This window comes from Lissotriton vulgaris, chromosome 7, assembly GCF_964263255.1.
Source record: "Lissotriton vulgaris chromosome 7, aLisVul1.2, whole genome shotgun sequence".
Taxonomy (NCBI): Eukaryota; Metazoa; Chordata; class Amphibia; order Caudata; family Salamandridae; genus Lissotriton; species Lissotriton vulgaris.
This window is the reverse complement of record NC_141695.1, coordinates 22,580,936-22,604,749: the sequence shown is the minus strand read 5'-3', so window position 1 is coordinate 22,604,749 and position 23,814 is coordinate 22,580,936. Positions and strand designations below refer to the sequence as shown.

The window sequence follows — 23,814 nt, the reverse complement described above, 5'->3', positions numbered from 1 at the left end:
GGGGGAGGAGGAAAGTAGCAGTAATTTAGACATTTATTCTGATTTGTTCTCCGGAATAGGCCACAATGTAAATAGTACTGCCTGCAGTGTAACTCCCATGGGAGTGAACATCATTACAAACCAAAATGCTAAAACCCCAGTAGAAGGTGGGTTGCCTGTGATGTTTCATGCTGTATCAGGAACTGACGGTATTAAAAGCTGGCCTGCAGATAAGATTTGTACCTTGCCAGATAATCCCACAGCAGTCCCTAAGACACTATAGACTGAGTTGGCTTTGGAAATCATCGGTCAATTTTAAACAATGTGCGTATTGTCCTATAGATTGACATTATAGCTGAATGTTCAATCCACCTAGAGGACTAACAGATGGAACCTCTTGTGTGAACTCAACAGATCAAGCTGGTACTTGGAACAGTGGCTTGTTGAGGGTAAATATGAACATAATCTGCATGAAAAATGCAGTATGAGGTCTTCTGACCCTGAGGGAGTTGTGAGTGATGGAGTGTTTTCTTTTCTTATTTTTACATTTGGCAGTCTCCGAAAACGGTGTATTATATGTCCAATACTGGTGCCTTGGTGAAGTTGTTTGCCCTGAAGAATTTGCATAAAAATTGATGTGACAAAGAAACATGTTGGCGCAGTAAACGGTATGCAAGACAAGCATCCGCTTTTAATTTGAAGGAGTGCACTTTTGAGTAATAAAGTTGGTTCTCAGCATAGTGCATTTTTTTCAATTTTAAACACACACGGTCACATCGTGGGATGTGATCGTTTCACTCCACAGCACTCAGTTTAATTTCATTTCATTTGGACACTACATTTATTTTCTTGAGACAAAAAGACCACCAATGATGAGAAAAGTGGACACGACTGGTGAGTACCAACCAGTAAGCCCGTTGGTGGTGCACACGTGAGGGGTCATCTTGTCTCTTCACACTTTGAGTCCTCTTGGATCTTTTTTTCATTACACTGTTTAGAATTCCGTTTATATGGTGATGGAAATATTCAAAGTGGTGGTGACCGCCAGGTGTAAAAACAGTTTTTAGCTCTAAGTTTATTTATTTTTGAAATGTATACAGCGCACTGTTGCCCGTATGTATCCTGGCGCTAAGTAATACTCCAAAGCAGAGACCATATAGAGATTAGAGAGTAAACAGCCAAGTCTTAAGACCTCTCCTAAAGACCATCAAATCTGTCATCTTCCTAAGAGCCAGGGGCAGGGAGTTCCAGGCCTCGGCTGCACCCAGCACAAAGCTTCTGCCCCCCCACCGTGCTGTCCTGATTCGAGGTACCGCAATCAACCTTGCCTCAGAAGATCTAAGGTGCCTTGCAGGACGATACCAACGAAAATACTGCTGAAGAAAAGACGGACCTAGACCTCGCAAGGCCATAAATACCAGGCAAAGAGCTTTGAACGAGATCCGCTTTCGCACCGGGAGCCAATGAAGTTTAACCAGCTCCTGGGTAACAGAGGCGTACTTAGGAATGCCTGTGATCAGGCGTGCTGCGGCATTTTGCAGAGCTTGCATTTTGTTCAGAATGCCCTGTTGTGCGTTAAGCTGTTACAGTAGTCCAAGCGCGATAGGACCAGCGTAGTGACAACTGTTTTCTTACAGTGTGGCTCAATGGTTAGAGCGGCAGACCCTGATGCAGGGTTCAATTCCCCGCCTCGGCGGGTCTCGGGCTCAAAATTCTACAGACCTGATAATTCTCGCCTCGGTGCCTATTCTAATCATGAGTCCCACTCTGCAACTCTGGGCAATAGCTTGCTTAATCTCCACAACGGCCCCAGCAGCGCTGTGGATGCCTGGCTTCACCTTCGGGGTGCCCAGGAGTGGACATTTCACAGGGAAAGCCAGGATGGGTTCCACAGCGGTATTCGTACAAGCGCCTTGAGACCCTTGCGGGTGAGTAGTGCGCTATACAAGTATCAATTTACTTACTTTACTTACTTACTTTACTTTACTTACTTACAGCTTTCTGGAAGGAAGGGGAGGATCTTACGGATTGTCTTGAGCAGGAAAAAGATGGAGGAGGACAACGCATTGACCTGAGGTCCAAAGGTAAGCTGGTCATCAATCAGTACCCCTAGGTTCCTAACCGTGGACACAGGGGTGGGGACATTGCCCATGCCTTCAGGCCAACAGTTTGGACTCCAGAAATTAGCGTTTGAACCAAATATTAGGACTTCCGTTCTTGCCGAGTTCAGTTTAAGGCAATTTCCGGCCATCCAGTTTCACACTGCCAGCATACAATGCTGGAAATTGTTGGCTACTCCTTCCTCTTTGCCCGGTAACAGTGACACCACTACCCAGGAGACATCGGCGTAAGAGGTAAGTTAAAAGCCAAATGCTCGAATTACTGGCAAAAAAAGGGAAAAAAAGGTTGGTGATTACCTCATAATGGAAAAGAGAGGAATATTTGGTATTCACATTTTCTGAAACCCCACCCCCGTTTGAAAATATATAACCTAAACAGAGGTGCCTTGTAAACCAGGTCTTGTGTTTTTTGACACATTTTGTTGGAGCATGCATGCACAAAAGGGCTTTTTAACGGTTGAGGCGCCAGTATTAATTTGATGCCTAGTACTAAGATAACACAATTAGAATATTCTTTTCTTAAAAGGACATAGCCAGAGGTGAGCAACTACGGTGTGTTTGGGGGAGCTGGATGGCAAGCACCACAGAGCACCCACCTGGTGAAACACTCTAAAGACTTTGCAAGTGTACTCGCTTGTCGGGCTACATCTACCATGATGCTTAGGGGCGACCCTGCTGGGAGGTGAAGCAGTGTGCTCCCACACCAATTTTCTACTTGAAGGCTCCCTCGAGGCGCTGTGGGCTGACGAGCTCGTGGAGAGGCACCTGCGCGCCTGGAGAGATACTACGTTCCAAGGATACGGCAGCCTGCTCAGCAACCCCAAATAATGCCTAATCTCTGCTGATGACAAATAATAATCTAGAAACACGTGTCCAGAGATGGCCAGCACTAATCTGCACCCACCTGGTGAAACACTCTAAAGACTTTGCAAGTGTACTCGCTTGTCGGACTACATCTACCATGATGCTTAGGGGTGACCCTGCTGGGAGGTGAAGCAGTGTGCTCCCACACCAATTTTCAGCAACTACGGTGTGTTTGGGGTAGCTGGATGGCAAGCACCACAGAGCATGTGGGTGGAGGGGAAAAGCAATAAACGAGGGAGAAGCAACATTGAGGACAGGAGAAAAGCATACAAGGGAAAACGTAGCATGCAGAGTTTGGCCAGGGGAATAAGCACACAAGCAGAAGATGCAGCACACGAAGATGGCCGTAGCACAGGTGTGTATTAGGGTGGCAGAAGCATAAGAAGGAGAGAGAGGAGAAGCACACACACACACTCATGTAATGCTAAACCAAAAAGAAACAAGTAGTCCCCTAAGAGTGAGTAGCCGAAGGATAGCAGCCTGCCAATCACAGAAGTAGGGATAGGTGTGGCGCAGCAGCCAGAGTGGCTGACTTCAGAGCATGGGGCTCACGGTTTGATCCCCGGCACTGGCAGCAGCTCAGACCAGCACCATGTGACTGTGGGCAATAGTTCACTTAATCTCCCCGACGGACCCCAGAACATTGGGACCGTTAGGGATGAGCAGTTCACACTTTACAAAAATAGGATTTAGATTTTATGTTGTACTGTAGGTAGTAAAATGTTACAACAAAATAATGACTTGCATTTTCACAGTGCTTTCATTCGTCCCGGTGCCTCAATTGTCAAGATACCCAGGTAGGTATCTTGTTAGCATTCTTGTAATGAAGTTCAACCAAAACACTTGCACGATGTGCGCAGCTGTGTGCGCATCCACACACCGTTGGCCATCATTGAATGGTAAAAAAAATGCATTTTCAAAAGCAGTGGGCGTTAGCAATGCACTTGTGGGTGCAACACACTGCAAGCAGCAGCAAGAGCATGGTAGACATGTTTGGGGAGCTGCAAGTTTCTTGTAAATAGAATTTTGGAAAATGCAAATAGCTAAAAGAAGAAACTACAATAAGATATTGAGCACCAATCACAGTGAAGTTAGCTAACAGTGGAAGTGGACTGATCCACTGCCCCTGCTGTATACGCTGTAGCCGGCATAAGAAAAACGTGGCTGACACAACAGACCGTAGATTAAAAGGGCTGGTTGAAAGTCGTGTAAGCATATTCTGTATATTATTTTAACAAAATCAATAAGTCTTTGCAGAAGTCGGTCCTAATCAAGGGTCAGATGTATGAAACAGTTTAGCAGTCACAAACACTCTGATGCGCAAGAATGAAAACTTTTTTTAAAGTAAAGCAGCCCTATGTCCATTGAGGAGACAGGGTGCTTTAAAAAAAAAAGAAAAAAAAGGTTTTCAACTTTGAGTCACAAATAGCAACCTACCTAATTAATATTCATTAGACATGTCGGCCTGTGATCTACTATCATTCGGTATTTTGCAAACCAACCCATCAGTAGAGAGGTCGTCTCACAAAAAAAGATACAAGGCTCAAAAAGAAAAGTTGCCATTTGCGACCACTTTTAGTAACTAGTACCTTAGAACATCAATCACAAAATATTTAGCTTGAAGTCTGACTTTAGTCAATTTAGGCCAATTATAAACCGTTCACTCTTTGGCAACATAATAGCAAATTCAACTGTCATCAACCTTCACCATTACATCACTGCAAACCACTGACACTGCACGTACCAAACATGTATCAAACAACTGCACCCGGAGACCTACCATTTACCTTCAATGCATCACCTTCGATACCTCCTACATGGCCGTCCAATGCCATCTACCTTTTCCAATCACAATCTCCGAAGGAACAATGCATCCTCCAAACACATGGAGTAAATCTCTGCTTTGCATCTCTTTTGCTCAGAAATAAAACTGTTTTGTACTCAATTCTACCCTAAATCTTTTGCTTCGGATCACGTCCCACTCCTTAGGCGATTTAGTATAACTCGAGCCTCTTCATGACAAATATCTTCTAATGTACCTTACATCATGTTGTGTTTACTATATCAGCCGATTGTTTTTCTCTTCTGTATCGTGTTTTTAATGACATCGAAGCAGGCAGGTCATATTGCTTCCCTCACATCCGGGCTTTAAAGATAATGCGAAATAATCGTCTGGATAACATATCAAAACTCAGGGTCACATGGGAGCCTGAGTTGGGTCAGCCGGAAGATATTGATTGGGAGGCCGCACTGATGCATGCAGTAGACGTGGCTCTGAAGCAAGACTGAAAGGGCTCCATACAGTGTACTACAACAACAGTAGACTCCATAAAATGGGAAGGGCACAATCTCCTACAAGCAGAAAATGTTATGCCCGAAAGGGACTTTCTCCCACACAAATTGGGAATTGGAAAGAGCAGTCTAGGAGGGGAGAGGTTGCCCAAAACTATTTCCAAAGATATGGGGAAGTTGGAGGACTTACAATGGTCTAGATTGGGAGTTTCAGGCTAGTACTGTGAATGACTCCTTGTAATAGAATCTGTGAATTAAAATATGGGCTGAGGGGAAGATGAGAGTAGACAGGGATGGAGGACAGAGGGGGCTCCCTGATGTTGAACCATGAGAGGTGTGTACTAATGGATTTACCAAACATATAGCATCTATTAATTATGTGTTTTTCTGACATAGTGTTTGTTGTTACTCAAAACACACAAAAAACAAATACAAAGATCATTTAAAAAAAATAACCTTCAATTAAAAGCCCCATGAGAATTTCAGTAGCCTTGGATTTTCAAGTTCTCATTTGGTGCCACCATTTGCCAACTGAAGCCAGTCAACTTCTAGCAAACAGCTTGAGAACTGCAAGCCTATGGATAGGCAAAACCGTAAAGTTGTAAGAATTAAGAAGCCAGACAGTTAAAGAGAGATGGGCGCACTGATGTGCTACATGCACAGCAAAATAGTTATGAAAAATGAGAAAAGCTCTAGAGCTGTTATGCTGAATCCTGTACCATACACTCTGGATACTGCTGCATCAGACACACACTTATATTTCAGTTGAAGGATCTATGCTAGAGTCAAAATTCTGCAGTTCTTGTTAGGTGAGCACTCATAACTTACCTAGAGGATTATCAATGCTACCTCTCATCTCTGCATTTTGTTGGTTCATTGAATCAGGAATTCCATCTTCTTTTATGACGAAAGATACAACTTGTGAGATACGGTCATGTTCTGTATAAGAAAATAACAACCACATTATAAATATGTATCCTACGGAATACCAACCCGAGTCCAACAAATCCCAATCCCCATATTCAAAATGGCCACTGTTTCTGCCAACATGATTATCATGGCAACCACCATCACTATCACAACCTATGCCAGTGCCAACAATCTCATACTACATTAACCACCCCAACATGATTATCATGGCAACCACCATCACTATCACAACCTACGCCAGTCCCAACAATCTCACACTACATTAACCGCCACTACCACCATTGCCACTGATGGAGCGAGCTTCAGAAATGATTTTATTCTGGCTCGTGATATAAAACTCTCATAACTTGAATTAACATATTAATGAGTTATTGCATGGTTTGTTGTATTAAACCAATTTAGAGTAAAATTCCACATCATTACATGGGACTAATGTGCTTTATGTTGCATTTGCAAGTTTGTTTAATAATTCATAACTAATGTTGTTTTGTCTGTCCTATTGACTTTGTCAACATTAATGCGGCTGATTAATTGATGGCATGTGCTTATTGTGTGTGCTTATGTGTTTGTCTATGTTGTGCCTGTTTATCCATGTTGTGTTTGTCTATCTTTTTACTCTTTCAGATATATGAAGAATCCAGCTGGACTTTATGAAGAATGGTAGATATTAAATGTGCTGCTTTATTTGTGTGTTTCTGCTAGGTGACTTATACTAATGGGTTAACATTAGCTAGGTAGGTTGGAAACAGAATGGCTTTCATTACCTGAATTAATTATTGTTTTGTGTTTGTTTAAATAATAGTTTTCTGAAAAAGTGACGCGAGCAAAAAGTGGCGCAGTGACGCAAGCAAAAGTGGCGCAGAAAATTGACGCTTTCTGAAAAGAGGCCTACTGATGAAAAGCCACATGAGAAAAACTTATTTTGAAAAGGATGAGAAGCCTATGAACTTTTATTGTGAAAAGTTTTTTGAAAAGAACTGCAAAAGGCACTCTGTCGAGAGATTTGCTAATGTGCCACGAGAAGCTCAGAACGGACAGGCTCAAGGCCAGGATGTGAGTCGCGGCATTTTTGTGCACTACATATACAATCTTTGCTACAAAATGTATCAGCCTGAGGAAGTGCTGCCAGGACTCTGTGCATGAACAATGGCTTTGTGTAAAAGCCTGGACTTGAGGTGGAAGATGTCACAGTTTACTGTGGCGTGAGGTGGTTCAGCCAATGAGGAGCCAGAATTCAGCTGATGGTATGTGAAATTAGTTAGTTTAGCCATAGTTTTAGGGTATAAGAATAGGCTCTAGGAGCAGATTTTTGGCTTACGCTTCTTGATTCCAGAGGGACGTGTTCTGCTGTCCGATGAATACACGTAAGGAAAGCTGACTTTAAAAGACTTTGTTTTCAGGCGATGAGGGTAGAGACAGAGAGTTAGTTAGGATTTGGAAATGCTCTTTTTCACTTATTTCTGCAAATGAATAATATTTTCTTGAATTAAGCTCTCTTTATAAATGCTGAATAAAACTTTCTTATGACTTTTTTAAAATGCTTGCTTAATAAAGTTCCAAAACTTAAGTTTTCCTGAATATGTTTGAATAAACTTTTAAAATTACAAGCTGGTCTTGTTTATTGTAGATAGTTTAAACAACATATCAGATCCATTCGCCTCATGATTCAGCTGCTCTGTTATTCTTATGGGCCTGGTATTGATTGGTAAGTTTGGTGGTAGATAGTGACATCATTTATGCAGAATTTTAGTAGGAGCGCTGGGTCAGTTTTTGGTAGCAGAGGATGGTTATATGTTGTTTTTGACATACATGCTACATACATGTTACATACATGTCAGTATATACATAGGATAAATGTTGAACATATGCTGAGTTTTTGATTTTGTCATATTGTTATATGTAGTTTTAAGGGTTTTTCCAGCAGTGTGAAAAATTCCTGGTTTGCCATGGCAAGAGTAGTGTGACTAGAAGAGTTGCATTTGTTCTGCTTCAAAATTGTGGTATAGAATATATCACGTGTTGTGGACATACATCACAAATTTAGGGACATTAGATTGACTGGTTGAATGTAATAGTGAGGATTGCCTATGAAATTGTAGCATTAAGCACAGGGACTTGTTGCCTCGTTTTAAAACTTTTTGTGAAAAGAGTAGTAGGATTTATCCAAGCTTGAGAGAAGGATGAGATAGCGTCGTCTATTCTTATTAACGTTGGACGATTTCTGTGGTTGGTTCATGTCCTGCCAAGAATTTTTGTGTTTATGATTAGGGTTTTCTGTTTGAAAGTGCGTGAATGTTTTGTAATAACACGATTGGTTATTATCTGTTAGAAGGATAGGGTAAGAATTGCTCTATTGGCGATTGAGACTATTCTGTGAGAATAGCGTTGTCTATTCCACGCTGAGAATACTTGAATGAATGTATAAAACTATCTCTTTGTTAGAGAAGCAGGCAAATGGTTCGTTATGTGTAGTTATTAATTTGTTAAAAAGGTGATTGTGAAGCGTTTTAAAGTCTTCAGGGTAAAGTAAAAGCATTGTAAAATGCTCTGCGCTATTTAAATACATTTAAAAGCATTGCGCGCTATTTAAAACAATTCAAAAGTGTCCCGATCGAATATTGTGAAGGAGCGGCTATTTTTAGGAGCGAGAGAGTGTGGGGAGAGCCTAGAGCTGCAGCGGTTGTGTGTGTCATAGCCGCCGCGCTCTGATTGGTTCAGGCGTTCAAAGCATCACAGCAAAGCCGCGCTCTGATTGGCTGAGGCGTCGTGCAAAGCAGCGCTCTGATTGGCTAGGAGGTCTGGTGAATTACAGCGAGGCCGCCCTGTGATTGATTGAGACATCGCCACCAGCACTGTGATTGGTTGAGGCGCGTTGTTGCTTCAAAATAATTGTTTATAAAATTAAATGTCCCCGTTTTAAATTTTCTTATTTGAAAGCAAATCACGCAAATAAATAATGTGTGTGTCACAGCTAAATGAATTCTTCCTATTTTGAAAGTGTGCTCGATTTGGTTCCTTCCTTCGCTTTAGCCGTGTGTGTCACAACTAAAGTGTGATAACGGCCTGCGAATATTGTTCTCAACGCATCTTGTAAGGGAGGGGCTGTTTGTGGAATAGAAGCGCTAGGAGAAGAGAACTGAAAACAGCAGCGGCTGTGAGCATCAGAGCAGCCGCGCACTGATTGGCTAAATCGTCCGGCGTGTTACAACAAAGCAGCGTTGTGATAGGTTGAAACGTTATAGACGCCGTATTCTGATTGGATGAGGCAAATTGGATCATCACAGCAAAGGTGCGCTGTAATCTACTGAAAGCATTTAATGGATTTTGAGTGGTCATGCAAATATTAGCTGAAACGCATTACAACTGCATGCTGAATAGTTTATAATAAAGAAATATTCATAGTTTGATTTCCTTCGTCGTTAAAGCTACGCATGTTAAAACTGATGCGTGCTGTAATGACTAATGAGCGCTATGCGTTATAATGTGGGTTTAATTTTTACAAAGAAAGAGTTGTTTTAATAGCGCGAGGGAAGGGAAAAGGATAGCAACAGTAGTATAGGTTACTGTAATAACGCTGTAATTGGCTAAAGTGTCATGATAAATATGCTGTGATTGGTCAACACTCTAGAAAACGCGCAGTGATCGGCTGATACGCTTTACTAGGGTTGAGTTAAGTGTTTGGGTTCTCATTTATGAATGCTTTGTTTTTCTTTATTATAAATGCCCAAAACTGACCTAAAAACGTGATTTAAAGAATTTGGCTTTTATTTTCTTTGGTGCTAGTGCCCAGAGCTTTGTTTGAAACTGATCAGACATTAGGGAGGTGGGACATGCTGCTGGAAAATAGTGGTTACCACAGCAACCACCCTGGTAGGGACAGCAGTAGTAGAGGTGTCTAGAGCAGGGACAGCAGTGATATCAGCTGTCACAAAAATAAGGTAGCAGCAAAGCATTAGCAGCTGTCACCAGAGCTGTAGCAGCAGTAGTTTCTACTAGGACAGGAACCACAGTAACAGTCACAGCTTTGACCCCAGTCACCTCCACAATAACATCAGTAATTGTAGCAATAATTGTAGTTTGTAATTACTAAGCCAAATTAAGTTCATAGAAGATAAATTTAAAATTGATTGGCAAAAAGGAAAATGGAGGATTATGCAGTATAATTAAGTAAATAAACATTACTGAGCCCATTACTAAATAGACAAGGTGCATTAGGGAGATCGCGCTGTGTTCAAGGTGGTTGCGCACGCAGAATTATAATTTATTTTAAAAATACACAGACCTTGTTTTGTTTCAGGTGGTTCTGTCCCTGTCTTGATTTATTAATTGGATTACTTTCATTAGTGCTTTCAGTTGGTTTAATTTTCTACTGCCCAAATTGAGAAAGTAGGGTCTGAAGATCGCTTGGCTTGGTGAACTAATTAGTGATTTTCGCGTGTTAATTAGCTAGTGTCGCAAGGTCAATAAGGTAAACAAATTTTTTTAAATTGAGATTAATTTTTAATAAAGGTAAGTATATTAAAACATGGATAAGAATCGTCAAAAGAAGAAGAAAATGTTTTTATGCTATCAGAAAATGAAAAATGTATTCAAACATGTTAAAAAGGTTGTTGAAATAATTTTAGATGAAGAATCGACTCCCAAATCAGCGAATGTAAATAATAAACATGTCAGAGAAGAATTAATTGATCATTGTAAAAATTATGTTGTAAATACAGATAAGGACAGAAATTCAAGCAGATCCCCAGAACAGATTAATGTGATGCCAAGAAAGCAGATTAATGTAAAGCCAAGAGTCCCAGTTCAGATTAATAGAGTCCCAGCCCAGACCCCTTCTCAAGGTGTCACAACAGATAGGTATGATGAGATGCCTAGTACTTCTGAAATTATTATTCCTGATCATGTAAATTCTACAAATTATGTAATTGAGCAGTTAACATCAGACATGGAAGCAGTGACAGTTCCTGTGACAATTGGACCTGTTCCCCAGTGCTTAGAAAAGATGAAACTAGTCCCACAGCTTTAACGGTCCCATTGAATTGTTAAATACAAAAGTTTGCTGAAAAACTTTATTCTAATGTACCTGAAAATGAGCTAATAATGATTCCAACTCAGCAAGAGAGAGTGATGACTCTAGTTTCACCTAGTGAAAACTCTAACGTTGATCTGATTGACCTGACACAGCCTGATGAGTACAAATTGCTGGATGTTGCAAAATTAAAAAGTGATTTAGAAGAATTAATAAATCATACAATCAGTACAGATGTTGTAATGGACCACGGCCGTGTTAGCGCCTAGCTGAACTACACGTTTTCCCGCTTAACTTGGCTATACACGAAAACGCCATTTTGGATGTTACGGCGCCATCTTAGACCATAAGCGGCCTCGTGGCTAGCGTGCCCTTTAGTCCGTTGTCCGTACCACTGACCACTTGAGTTTGCCCAGCAACAGGCTATTTTTAGCACTGGTCAAGCCTGTACATGCGCAGTCCCCACTGACCAGTCACCCCTCAGGAATGTGTCGCCAAACTGACCAGCGGGGTTGTAACCCTCCAATGAGCTGGCTGTGTTCCAGAAAATGACCATATATGTACATAATGCCTTGTAACTTTGTGCCGCCTATCTTTTTATTACCTGCAAATTGTATAAAAGACCGAGTCACACTGATGTTCGGTGTGATACTTCTTGCATTACCGAAGGGTGCTGTAGGAATGTACCACCACCCCATGGGGTCTTAATAAACTTGTTCTTTGAATTTTACAGTTTCCGTGCCAACAGTTCTTGAATGTAAGTGGGTTATCTACGGAGCATGTAGGCCTTGGGAACCCCAATACTACAAATTGGCGACCACGAAGGGACTCATCGGCGACTCGGATGCCCGAAGGAGAGGTCGTGACGAAGGTTTGGAAACTCGCCATGGACGCGTACGCTGCCACCGAGTGACCCGAGTCTTGGCACCCGCAGTGTTTCTTCCTTTCCTTCTGATCTGACCTTCCAGGTGGCGCCGGTCTCCGACTGAGTTTTCGATCGTCTGCGTTGCTGGAAAGTGCCGTTTGGCTGATTCGATTACAAGACCTTGGCAGTTGGAATCTGGATATTTGAGATTTTGGGTAAGATTTGTGATCGGTAAGGTAGTCTGTGGACGCTTACTGAAGTTCTATGATTTGTGATCGGTAAGGTAGTCTTCGGACGCTTGCCGGAGTTCTATGATCTATGATTTTGATTTGAGTTAGCTAACGTTTGTGAACTTGTGATCTTTGAACATATATGTGTAGTGCACTTCACATAGGCAGGCATGTAGAGATGTTTCTCTAACTTTGTTTCTTTCCTTTGAGCGGCACATTTGTGTGAAGTACTGTAAGTGCCTTTTTATACGGTGTCACGCTTTCGTGATACTTTTTGAACATGCCTGTTTTAAGCACACTCCGAGGGATGTGCTGTCTTGGAAATGGTACCACAATTAGGTTAGTGGAAGCACAGCCGGCTCCCCCAGAAGGAACACCAAACCGTGAGATGTATATAAAATTTGGCCTTCCCCCTATAATGTACAGCAAATTATGGCATAAGTATACAAAGGCAGATCCTGAATTGCAATGGCCTCTACATGGGTCGTTCGATTTACGTAAAGTACAGTTTGTGGAACAATGCTTGTTTCAACGCAGGTCTAGACAAAACATGTTTGATTGTGTGCGAATGTGGGAAAAAGCAGTGCGCGAGCGAATGAAACGTCAAATTGCCTTGGCGGACAAAGAGCAGCGCAAGGCTGCTCGAGATAAGGCTTTACAGCTTGAGGAAAAGGAGGCTCAGGAGAAGAAAGAGAGGGAGGAACGGGAGCGTAAATTGCAAACGACTGGTCAATTTCCTATTCGTCGACCGCTTTATCCTGTCCTTAATAATGAAATTGATGATTTTTCATTGTTAGATCGGTCGCCGCCTCCGTACGTTTCGCTTACGGCTCCAGCTGCAGATTCGGAGGATGATGGACAGGATAAGCCGGGAAAGAAGAGCGTATCTGGTCTCAGGTTTTCTGCGGAGAGATCCGCACATTTACGTAGTTGGGCACGTAAAGTAAATACGAATTTTGCTTCTCAGTCTGAAGTTATTAAGGAAAGGGGTACATGGACAGACCAAGAATTACTGTATTTTCTGGCTACGTTGGCAGATGAAGTTGTTATCGCATATCGTCATTTTTCAGATACATTAGAGCCTAAGGCTGTGTCAGTTCATCGTGAGAATTTGGATAAAGGTTTGTTTGATCTTGCAGATGTCGATGACCTTTTCAAGCAACTGATCCAGCTGCGAGATGAGACTACCAGATTGCGGGACGAGCGGAAAAAGAATAAGGAGTCCGAGCCGGAGTCTAATGGGCAGTCTAAAGAGTGTTCTCTCCGGGGTTCAGATAAGAGTTCTGCATTGCATGTTATGCCTATGCGTGAAGCCGCACCCTTGTATGTCCCATCTAAAGGGGAAGGTACAGATGATGATAAATTGTCAAAGGATGCCAAGGGATATTTTGTATATAATTGGGTATATACGCCTTGGAATAGAGCGGATGTTATGGCATTGAAAAATTCTTTACCTGATCTTCGTAAAAATCCAGCGGCATTCTATGAAGGGGTGGAAGGGGCTATTTCGTCTTGTGTGATGACTCTTGTTGATATCGATCTGTTTTTTGGGTTAATTCTTCCGCCAGATATGTGGAGACAGATTCGTAAAAATAATGACGAAACGATACTAGGGTGTACTTGGAAGGAAATTACGGCAGCCGATTTAGACAGGGAACCGGCATGTAAGCCTTGTCAGTTGATTTTGGATCTCCCGGCGGCGATTTTAAATAAATTAAAAACGCTCGTGCCTTCTAAAAAGATCGATTGGACTATGTTAGCTTCGTGCAAACAAAAGCCAGATGAAACGGTTTCAGATTTCTTTACACGCTTTGAAGAGGCGTTTCATGAATACAGTGGTCAATCTTTGATGGAGGATACGGGTAGGCACTTATTTGTAGATAAGTATGTAGCTAATCTCCTACCGGAGATTGCAAAGCGGTTGAAAGCGAGTGAAAGTTCCTGGGCCACGGCGACCCCTGCGTCTTTGTTAACTATGGCTCAGTATTATGAGCGGCAGGAGCTGGAGGCTAAAGAAAGTATTGATAAAAAGGCGAAAGAATTGAAAACGAAGGTGATGTTGGCGCAGGTTCGGGGAACACAGGGTAGAGGGAGTGATAGAGGTAGACGAGGTGGAGGAAATACGTCGTATGGTCGTACGGATATAGCGGAGGATCAATGTGCGTACTGTAAGGAGTTTGGGCATTGGGCTGATGATTGTCCGGTACTTCGTGAACAACGTAGTCAGCGTGGTCGAGGAGGTGGTGGGTTGAGAGGAAGTTATACGGGAGCAAGAGGTGGTGGAGGCGATCGTGGAAGGGCTGAGGAGAGGGGCCGTGGCCAGGATGAACGAAATACTTTTGATAGACGAAACCAATACCAGATATCGGAGAATGAGAATGTGGAGCACCAGGATTATGTGCATGCATAGGACTGCCTAGGATGGGGTGCGGAATCGATTGAAGTGCCGGTAGATCAGAAGGGTCCATATGTAACAGCGGGCATTCTGGGTTCTACAGATCAATTTCTAGTCGACACAGGAGCTACTCGTAGCGCTTTGTCAAAAAACTTGGTTACGAGGGCTCCCCTGTCTGGCGAAATGATAACATGTGTAGGGTTCGATGGCACACCCTCCCCTAGCCCATTGTCAAAACCTCTTGCACTTTGTATTGACAAATTTTTTAGTTTTGGCCAATTTTTGTTATCGCCCCATACACCAGATAATATCCTGGGTATTGATTTGCTTAAATATTTTCGAGCAACGATACGGTGCGCTCCTGAGGGAGTGCGGGTTATCCTGAATGACAATTATCCTGACTCAGACAGATTTTGCACTATACTAGACATTCCAGCTTTGGCCTCTCTCCCACACACGTTGTGGGCGACCTCGGATACGGATGTCGGAGAGATGCGTATTCCACCTATTCATATTACTGTTAAGGAGGGGGCCTCTCTGCCCCGGGTACCACAGTACAAGATTTCGAGGGAAGGTGAAATTGCCCTGACACATATTGTCCAAGATTTGATAACTGCGGGAGTGGTGGAGGAGGTTCCTTATAACGTTTGTAACAGCCCTATTCTTCCGATCCTTAAGAGAGATACTGACGACAAAGTCTATCGGTTTATTATTGACTTGAGAGAGATTAACAAAATTGTCATTCCTCAATACCCGGTGGTGTCCGACATTACGACCTTACTTACACTGGTGCCACCAACGGCCACAATATTTAGTGTAATTGATTTGAAAAATGCGTTCTTTTCCATCCCTGTCCATCCTGATAGCAGATATTTGTTTGGCTTCACGTTAAATAATAAATCGTATAGATTTTGTCGTGTTCCTCAAGGTTACACTGAGAGCCCTAGTATCTACAGCCAGGCTCTGAAAAGACAGCTTGATTCCTTTGAGTTACAGTCTGGGGTTGTCCTTATCCAATACGTGGATGACCTTCTACTTGCTGCAGACTCTTATGCACAATGTGAGGAGAGTACGATTGCGTTGCTTTCTTTTCTGGCACAGAATAATCACAAGGTTTCTAAGAAAAAGCTCCAATACTGTAGACCCAAGGTGACCTATCTCGGTCATCTTTTGTCTAAGGAGGGGCGTGCATTAACATCAGATCGAATTCAGGCGATTCTAGATACACCAGTCCCCCGCACACAGAGAGATGTACGCGCCTTCATAGGGTTAACGTCATTTTGTAGGCAGTGGATCATGGGGTTTTCGCACATTATAAAACCTCTGCTAGCGTTACTGTCCAAAGCTACACCAATGCCCCTTGAGTGGACAGATGAATGTCAAAATGCTTTTGAACAATTGAGACAGGCCCTCTGCTCTGCCCCAGTATTAGGTACACCAGATTACACGAAGATTTTCACATTGTACGTACACGAGAAAGATGGGTGCGCGTTGTCAGTGCTGGTGCAAGCACACGGGGATAAGCAGAGGCCCTGTGCGTATTTCTCTGCCATTCTTGATCCTGTAGCACGAGGGTTACCTGGGTGTTTTCGAGCAGTTGCAGCAACAGCAGTAGCCATACGGCAGAGTGAGGGAATAGTGTTATCGCACAAATTGTTGGTGCTGGTTCCCCATGCAGTGGATGCTCTGTTAAATCAAACAAAGAGCCAATATCTCACGAGTGCTCGTTTGACAGGATACAAGCTTACACTTTTGGCGCCACATATCACACTGAAAAGATGTGCTACCCTGAACCCTGCCACTTTATTGCCCTATCCGGTCGAGGAGGGTCAGGAAGAAAAACATCATGACTGTGTTTTCCTGACCGAGGAACAGACAAAGGGTCGTGTCGACTTACAGGATATGCCACTTCCAGATGTGGATGGGGAACTGTGGGTTGATGGATCGTGTTTGAGGCTGGCAGATGGTACGACTTCCGCAGCCTATGCGATTACGACACTTAAAACGGTGGTAGAAACAGCACGGATACCCCAGAAATTGGCTCAGGCAGCAGAGCTGATAGCCTTAACGAGAGCCTGCGAGTTGAGTGCTGGTCTATGTGTGAACATATACACGGACAGCCGGTATGCCTTCGGAGTAGCACATGACTTTGGGCTACTCTGGAGAGAACGTGGGTTTTTGACTTCTCACGGAGTACACATTATGCACGGAGAATTAGTGCGTGATCTCCTAAACGCGTTGCTTTGTCCAAAGAAAGTAGCGATAATAAAATGTAGCGCCCATAAAAAGGTCACTGATAAGGTGGGTCAGGGAAATGCCTTTGCAGACAGCATAGCGAGGCAAACGGCTACGTCTCGAACTGACTCCCCCATGTATGTGACACAATCACAGGCTGAGCGATGGAGCGATGCTAGAGCAGAAATCTTAGACATTCAGAAATCAGCTACTGAATCAGAACTTACGGAATGGGCAGCAGATGGAGTGCTAGATGATGAAGGTTGTTGGAGAAGCAAGGACATGGAGAAATGGAAATTGCCTGCAGCTTACTTGCAAGCGATGGTTCAGATGGCACATGGGTTGGCGCACGTGGGAGCTCTTGCAATCACTCGACTGCTAACGCGAGTTTGGGAACATCCCGAGATTGCTAATACTGCCAAGAGAGTAGTGCAGACCTGCCTGGTATGTTTGCAACACAATCCTGGAAAGGGGACCCTTACTCCGAAAGGAGGGTTCGTTCCACCTTCTGCACCATTCGAGGTACTCCAAATGGATTATATCGAGCTTGAGCGTTGCAACAATCTGAAGTACGTCTTAGTGGTGGTATGTGCCTTTAGCAAATGGGTTGAGGCCTTCCCCACGAAAGACAATACAGTTCTAACAACGGCTAAGGTGTTGCTTAAGGAGTTTTTCCCTCGCTTTGGAGTTTGCAAATTTTTGTGGAGCGATAATGGGCCTCATTTTGTTGGGAAGATTGCGGAGTATGTACTGAAGGGTTTAGGGATTCAGCAGAAGTTTCATGCTGTGTTCCACCCTCAGTCGGCAGGTCTAGTTGAGCGGTATAATGCCACGTTGAAACTCAAACTGGCTAAAATCGTAGCATCTACGTCGTTGAAGTGGCCGGATGCTTTGCCGCTAGCATTACTCTCTCTCAGATCCGTGCCCCCTCGCGAACTGGCCTCACACCATATGAGGTGGTGTTTGGTCGCCCTATGAATATCTGGGGGGTGCCCAAGCCGCGACTAATACATGATGTGCCTTGTATAATGATGAACGATTATTTGGCACGATTAACAAATGATTTGCTTTCTATTCATCAACAGGTTCGAGAAGCGCTCCCTGACAACTCTACTGGAGAGGGCCATGATCTTCGCCCCGGCGACCATGTCATGATCCGGTCGTTTGAGAGAGCGAGCAGTTTGGAGCCGAGGTGGCGGGGCCCTGAGCAGGTCCTTCTGGCGACCCGGACAGCAGTACGAGTGACCAATAGGAAGCGGTGGGTGCATTCAACTCACTGCCGTCGTGTCTCTCCTGATCTGGTGAATCCTGCTGTGTTAACGGACTACAAGGAAATTTTGGAGAAAGAAAAGAGCCCAGCTGTGACATCGGCCGAAGTTGAGGGAGCCTTCCCGACCACACTGTTGCTGGACGAGAGCGTTATAACTTGCGGCCACGATAAGAAGATTTTTTTTGGTTTTCGAGACTGGTTGGTTACCGCTCTGGGGTTTGTGAAACGGAAGCCGGGAATCTCAAGGGGGGGGGGGATCAGTTCTGCCAAGAGTAGCGACACCCGTCTTGACCCCGGAGAAGAAAACAACGGCTACCTCGGAGCTCAGCACCGTATTTTTCTTTTTTAGGTATACACTTACGTGTATTTGAGACTTTGTGAACAATTTGAACTATTTGAGACATTAAGAACTTTTTGAACTATGGCGTCCACTGCATCCCGAGATAAACGAATACTTGGTGCCATCCTTTTTGTCTTGACCATTGTGGTAATAGCTGTGATAGCCTGGGTAGTTGAACTTGTGGTGCCTGCACGTAAACATTTGCTGCCGACTACCCCGGCCCCATCTGAACATTTTCATTTCACCTTACCCTATCATGAAGAACGGCACCGACAGACTTACTTGAATAATAGTTTTATCCAGATTCTGCATCACACGCATAATATGACAAATACGTCTAATTGTTGGGTGTGTGGGATGTTGCCTGGGCATCAGAAGAAAGGGGGTACTCCACTCATCCCACTCCCGTTTTCACATAATGGACCCTGTAATGCCTGGTACACTCTCCTCTTCACTCTGAGATGGCCAACAAAAGGGGGGGTGCTTTTTCGTTTGAATAAAGTCTGCTATCACGACAGGGATGGGTTTCCACGGGCTGAGGGTACTCGATTTGAATGGGAGGAGTACCGGCCTGATAATGTATCTGCCCCGCGTGTGTACAGCAATCAACGAAATATCAATGTATCTAGCTCACATGTCATTAATGTTATCGCTACTAAAGCTGATTTGTGTATACGAAATAAAGGCTCAATTCCGGTGGGGAAAAGTGAATGCAACACCACACTTACCTTTGATAGCCCGAATGGCATATCGTTTGTAGCATCACGCAATACTTATTTCATTTGTGGAACGAAAGGTTATCATCAACTTCCGTTGGGATGGTTAGGCACGTGCTATGTATCTTTCGTATTACCCCCTGTGTTCATTGCTCCACCAATGTATCATAATGACTATATTTTGTACCACGACTTTGTTTTGAATCGTGTCAAACGGACTGTTGTTCTGGACGACATCGACCAGACTGATACTGCCCTACAGCAATATGTGGACTTCAATTTGGGACTGTTTTCCTTTGTGGGGGCTGCATTGAACAGTCGGAAAATACGACGATTGACACGTGTTGTTGAGGCCGTAGCCAATGATACTGCCATTGCACTTGGGAATATTACTGAAGAACTTCAGATTTCTAGGATTGTCACACTCCAAAATAGGATGGTATTAGACGTAGTTTTGGCTGACCGTGGGGGGGCATGCAGAATTATCGGAAGTAGCTGCTGTGTTTATATACCTGACAATTCACCATCTGTTTATGATGCCATTTCCAAGTTGCACAAGATCGCTGCTGAAATTCATCCGGACAACGGAACTTGGACACTTTCAGGATGGTTCTGGTCAATGCTTACTGCTTGGGGTTGGAAACTGCTAACGATTCTCTGTATTATTGTGGGGGTACTGTTCTTTGTATGCTTATGTATTCAATGTGGCCCAGCCTTATGTTCTATGTGCCTATCCGCTTGTGTACCATCAAGACGAGCTCTTGCCCATGACCACATGATGCTTCATAAAGAAGTAACTCAAATAATGTTAATAGATATTGAGGACGAACACCCTGATTATGTTCACTATGAGGTAGCTTCAGCTAAACGCTAAAAGGGTCGTCTGTTGTAATCGACGACGGCCGTGTTAGCGCCTAGCTGAACTACACGTTTTCCCGCTTAACTTGGCTATACACGAAAACGCCATTTTGGATGTTACGGCGGCCATCTTAGACCATAAGCGGCCTCGTGGCTAGCGTGCCCTTTAGTCCGTTGTCCGTACCACTGACCACTTGAGTTTGCCCAGCATCAGGCTATTTTTAGCACTGGTCAAGCCTGTACATGCGCAGTCCCCACTGACCAGTCACCCCTCAGGAATGTGTCGCCAAACTGACCAGCGGGGTTGTAACCCTCCAATGAGCTGGCTGTGTTCCAGAAAATGACCATATATGTACATAATGCCTTGTAACTTTGTGCCGCCTATCTTTTTATTACCTGCAAATTGTATAAAAGACCGAGTCACACCGATGTTCGGTGTGATACTTCTTGCATTACCGAAGGGTGCTGTAGGAATGTACCACCACCCCATGGGGTCTTAATAAACTTGTTCTTTGAATTTTACAGTTTCCGTGCCAACAGTTTTTGAATGTAAGTGGGTTATCTACGGAGCATGTAGGCCTTGGGAACCCCAATACTACACAGACAGATTAAAAACATATCAGGATGATGAGGACATTGAAGGCTTGAACAATACAGGTAGGATTGCCCCTGCCCATATAAAAGATTTAATTTGGACTTTGAGAAAAAGGGGTAGTCTGAATAAATGGAAAACAAAATGGATGAAGAAAAAAGAGAAAGAAAAAGCGACTTTAGCTTTTGAAGGAGAGTGTAAAAATCCACAGATGCAGAATGAGATAAATGAGCAGCAACAGCTGCTGAATCAACAGCTACAAATTCAGCGACAGGTGTTGATTCAGCAGAATGAGATACCTCCGCCGCCATTTCCAAATTATGTTAATGAGCAGAAATACAATACTGATAAAGGATTCAGTGGAGACCAGGAAGACAGACCAAATCCAGTTAAAATTGCAAACAAGCAGGGAAACTCATTTCCTAATCTTCCACAGTACAAGATGAAGTCAGAAACAATTGAAGGAGTTATTCCTGTTATTGAAAAATTCGTTAGGCAGGGTGTCCTAAAAGAGATTGAGAACAGTCTTTGTAACTCACCAGATATAGGTATTAGAAAGCCAGATGAAACGTACAGAATAGTACAGGACCTAAAAAAGGTTAACGAGATAGTTATCCCTTGTTGTTCTATTGTGCCCAAACTAGTAGAGATCCTTTGTCAGATACCACATGATGCTGAGTGGTATTGGGTCCCAATGCACCCAGAGAGTCAAATAATTTTTGCTTTCAGGTTCCAAGAGAGAATTCCCCGTCAGGTAACTATTGAGAGAATTAAAATGATTCAGACAATGGAATCCCCAAAGACACAAAAACAGGTAAGAATGTTCCTACGCATGGTTGGTTACTGTTGCCAATGGATTAGTGGTTTCTCAGTAATTATGAGGCCATTGCAAAGACTGACAAAAGCAGATATAAGAGACCGAATTGTCCTGACAGAAATTGAGCTCGAAGCCATTGAGCAATTTAAAAAGAGTTTGAGTGAAGCTCCTGTTCAGGGCATGCCAGACTTCAACAAAGAAATCGAGCTTCTTGACAAAATAGCAGTGATAAAATGTGCTGCAAATGGAGAGAAAAATAATTATCTCAAAAGGCAATGAGCACGCAGGTACCATTGTTAAGTTTTGTGCTCAGGAGTGGGTTGCAATCAATGCGGAAAAATTCAATGAACATGTTTCAAGTTTCCTCATACTAATGTTTGCAATTCAGACATGGCAAGAATTACAACAAATACAAGATGAGGCACATGATGAGGAGAAAAACAAATGTCTCAAAGAAGGTTTCAGACAGCAAAAGGAAGATGAAATTTGGGTTTACAAAGATGACAGACCTGTTATGCCCAATTGCATGATTGCTGACATGGCACGGATGTGCCATGGTCCAATTGAGAGTTTGGGAACCATAGGCCGGGAGGGTGGTTCATTTATAAGTACACAAATAGATCTTTTTGAAATGCCCCAACATAACAAACGGAGATATGTCCTAGTCATCATTTGTTTATTTTCAAAATGGGTGGAAGCTTTTTCAACAAGAAAAAATGACTCAATTACTGTGGGAACAGATGTAATTTCAAAAGAAAAGGAGCAGGCTCATGATCTATTGCCGAGAGACTTGGTCAGAACAAAGGTTCATCGGAGGAGAAACTGTCTAGTACCCAGGTGGCAGAAAGCAAGACAGGTGATACTAGTCACAACAGATACTGGGTGGATGCATATCAGTCATACCGTTCGTGTACCTGCACCTGATAGCCCTGATGAAGATAGTGAAGACACTGCAACTGATTCAGACTCAGAAGAAAGTTCTAAAGAAAATCCAGATCTTGAAGATCGACAAGGTGGTCGACATCTGGATGATGATGTCAATGTGAATGAAACATTGAATGAAGAAGATCTAGAGATTGTGATTCTAGATTCAGAAAATGATGAAGATCTGTTAGAAAAAGAATCTCAAGAAAAAGAAGAAGATTCAGAAGCAGAAAATTCTGAGCAAAACGATAATGAAGTCCAGGAGAGTATTGAAAAGCAGAAGAGTAGCTCTGAATGCGGGAACAAGAATCCTGAAACTGGGAAGCTGAAGGTGATCCTGAAGAAGAGGAAGAATTACCAAGTACCAGCTGTAAGGGAGATGTTCCTAACGGAGTGAAGCTGCCGAGTAAAGAAGTTCCTTGGTACAGATTTGAAGTCTCAGAAAATGATACAGACTGGAGTAATGAAGAGTCTGAAATAAGAAAATTCAGAGGAAGGGCTTGGAAAGCTAAATATATTAAAATAAAGCCTAAGAAGAAACTCTTGAGAAAAGGTGATGTCTGGCCTAAGGATGATTTGAAGTTCAAATTCATGAATAAATTGAAAGAACAAGTCAATGAAGTGTCAAATCAGAAGAGTGATTCAGAAAAAAAAGAGCAAGCTGAAGAAAAAATTGAAATGATTACCAAGAAAAGCAAAAGACCATTGAGACCAAATGTAAAATACAAGTCTCCAGAATGGGCCTACATAAATATCACTCCAGTAGTTGAGGAGCGCAGTAGTAGTCAGGTGGACTTGGAAGAAAATGGTGACAATGACTAGGTTTAGTTTTCTTTAAGTTGAGGTCTATTTTGGCATAAGGCTGAAGAAATTGTGTTAGGGTGACATAAGGTCGAAGAAATTGTGTTAGCTGGAAACACTTTTATGTAAAGACGCAAGGTTGAAGAAAACATGTTTTAGAATAAAAAAAAAGGGGGGTATATATACTATGTACTACTAATTTTTCAAAAAAATTCCAAAATTTAAATTTTTGTTTTTTGTTTTATTTTATAATACGCAGATTGATATTTGTTTTGTTGGTGCAATTCAAAATGTAGTCATGCAATTTAAAACTTAGTTACCTATAAATTCATTGGGGGTTGCGGATTCAAAGGTGGAAAGGATCCAATTTAGCTGAATAAAGAAAGGGTAAAGGATATAGAATTAGTAGGATGTAAGACTCAATACTAATTATGAGAATTGCAGAAATATAGATGAAATTAGAGTTTAAGTACTAATCCTGAGTAAGCCTGAAACATGTTCAATAGATACAATTTTTAAGTAAAATGTTTTGGATTTTGTTTGGTGATTTTGAAATC

The 23,814-nt window shown here is 42.7% G+C and overlaps 1 protein-coding gene across 1 annotated transcript in view; it reads right to left on the bottom strand.

Moving 5' to 3' along the window:
- The window catches only part of LOC147700546 (uncharacterized), a 130,801-nt gene that overhangs the window by 11,373 nt on the left and 95,614 nt on the right, over window positions 1-23,814 (bottom strand). The window contains exon 9 of the mRNA XM_086929693.1: window positions 6,084-6,194. Within this exon, the coding sequence (XP_086785819.1) occupies window positions 6,084-6,194 (111 nt within the window). The remainder of the gene's footprint in view (window positions 1-6,083; window positions 6,195-23,814) is intronic.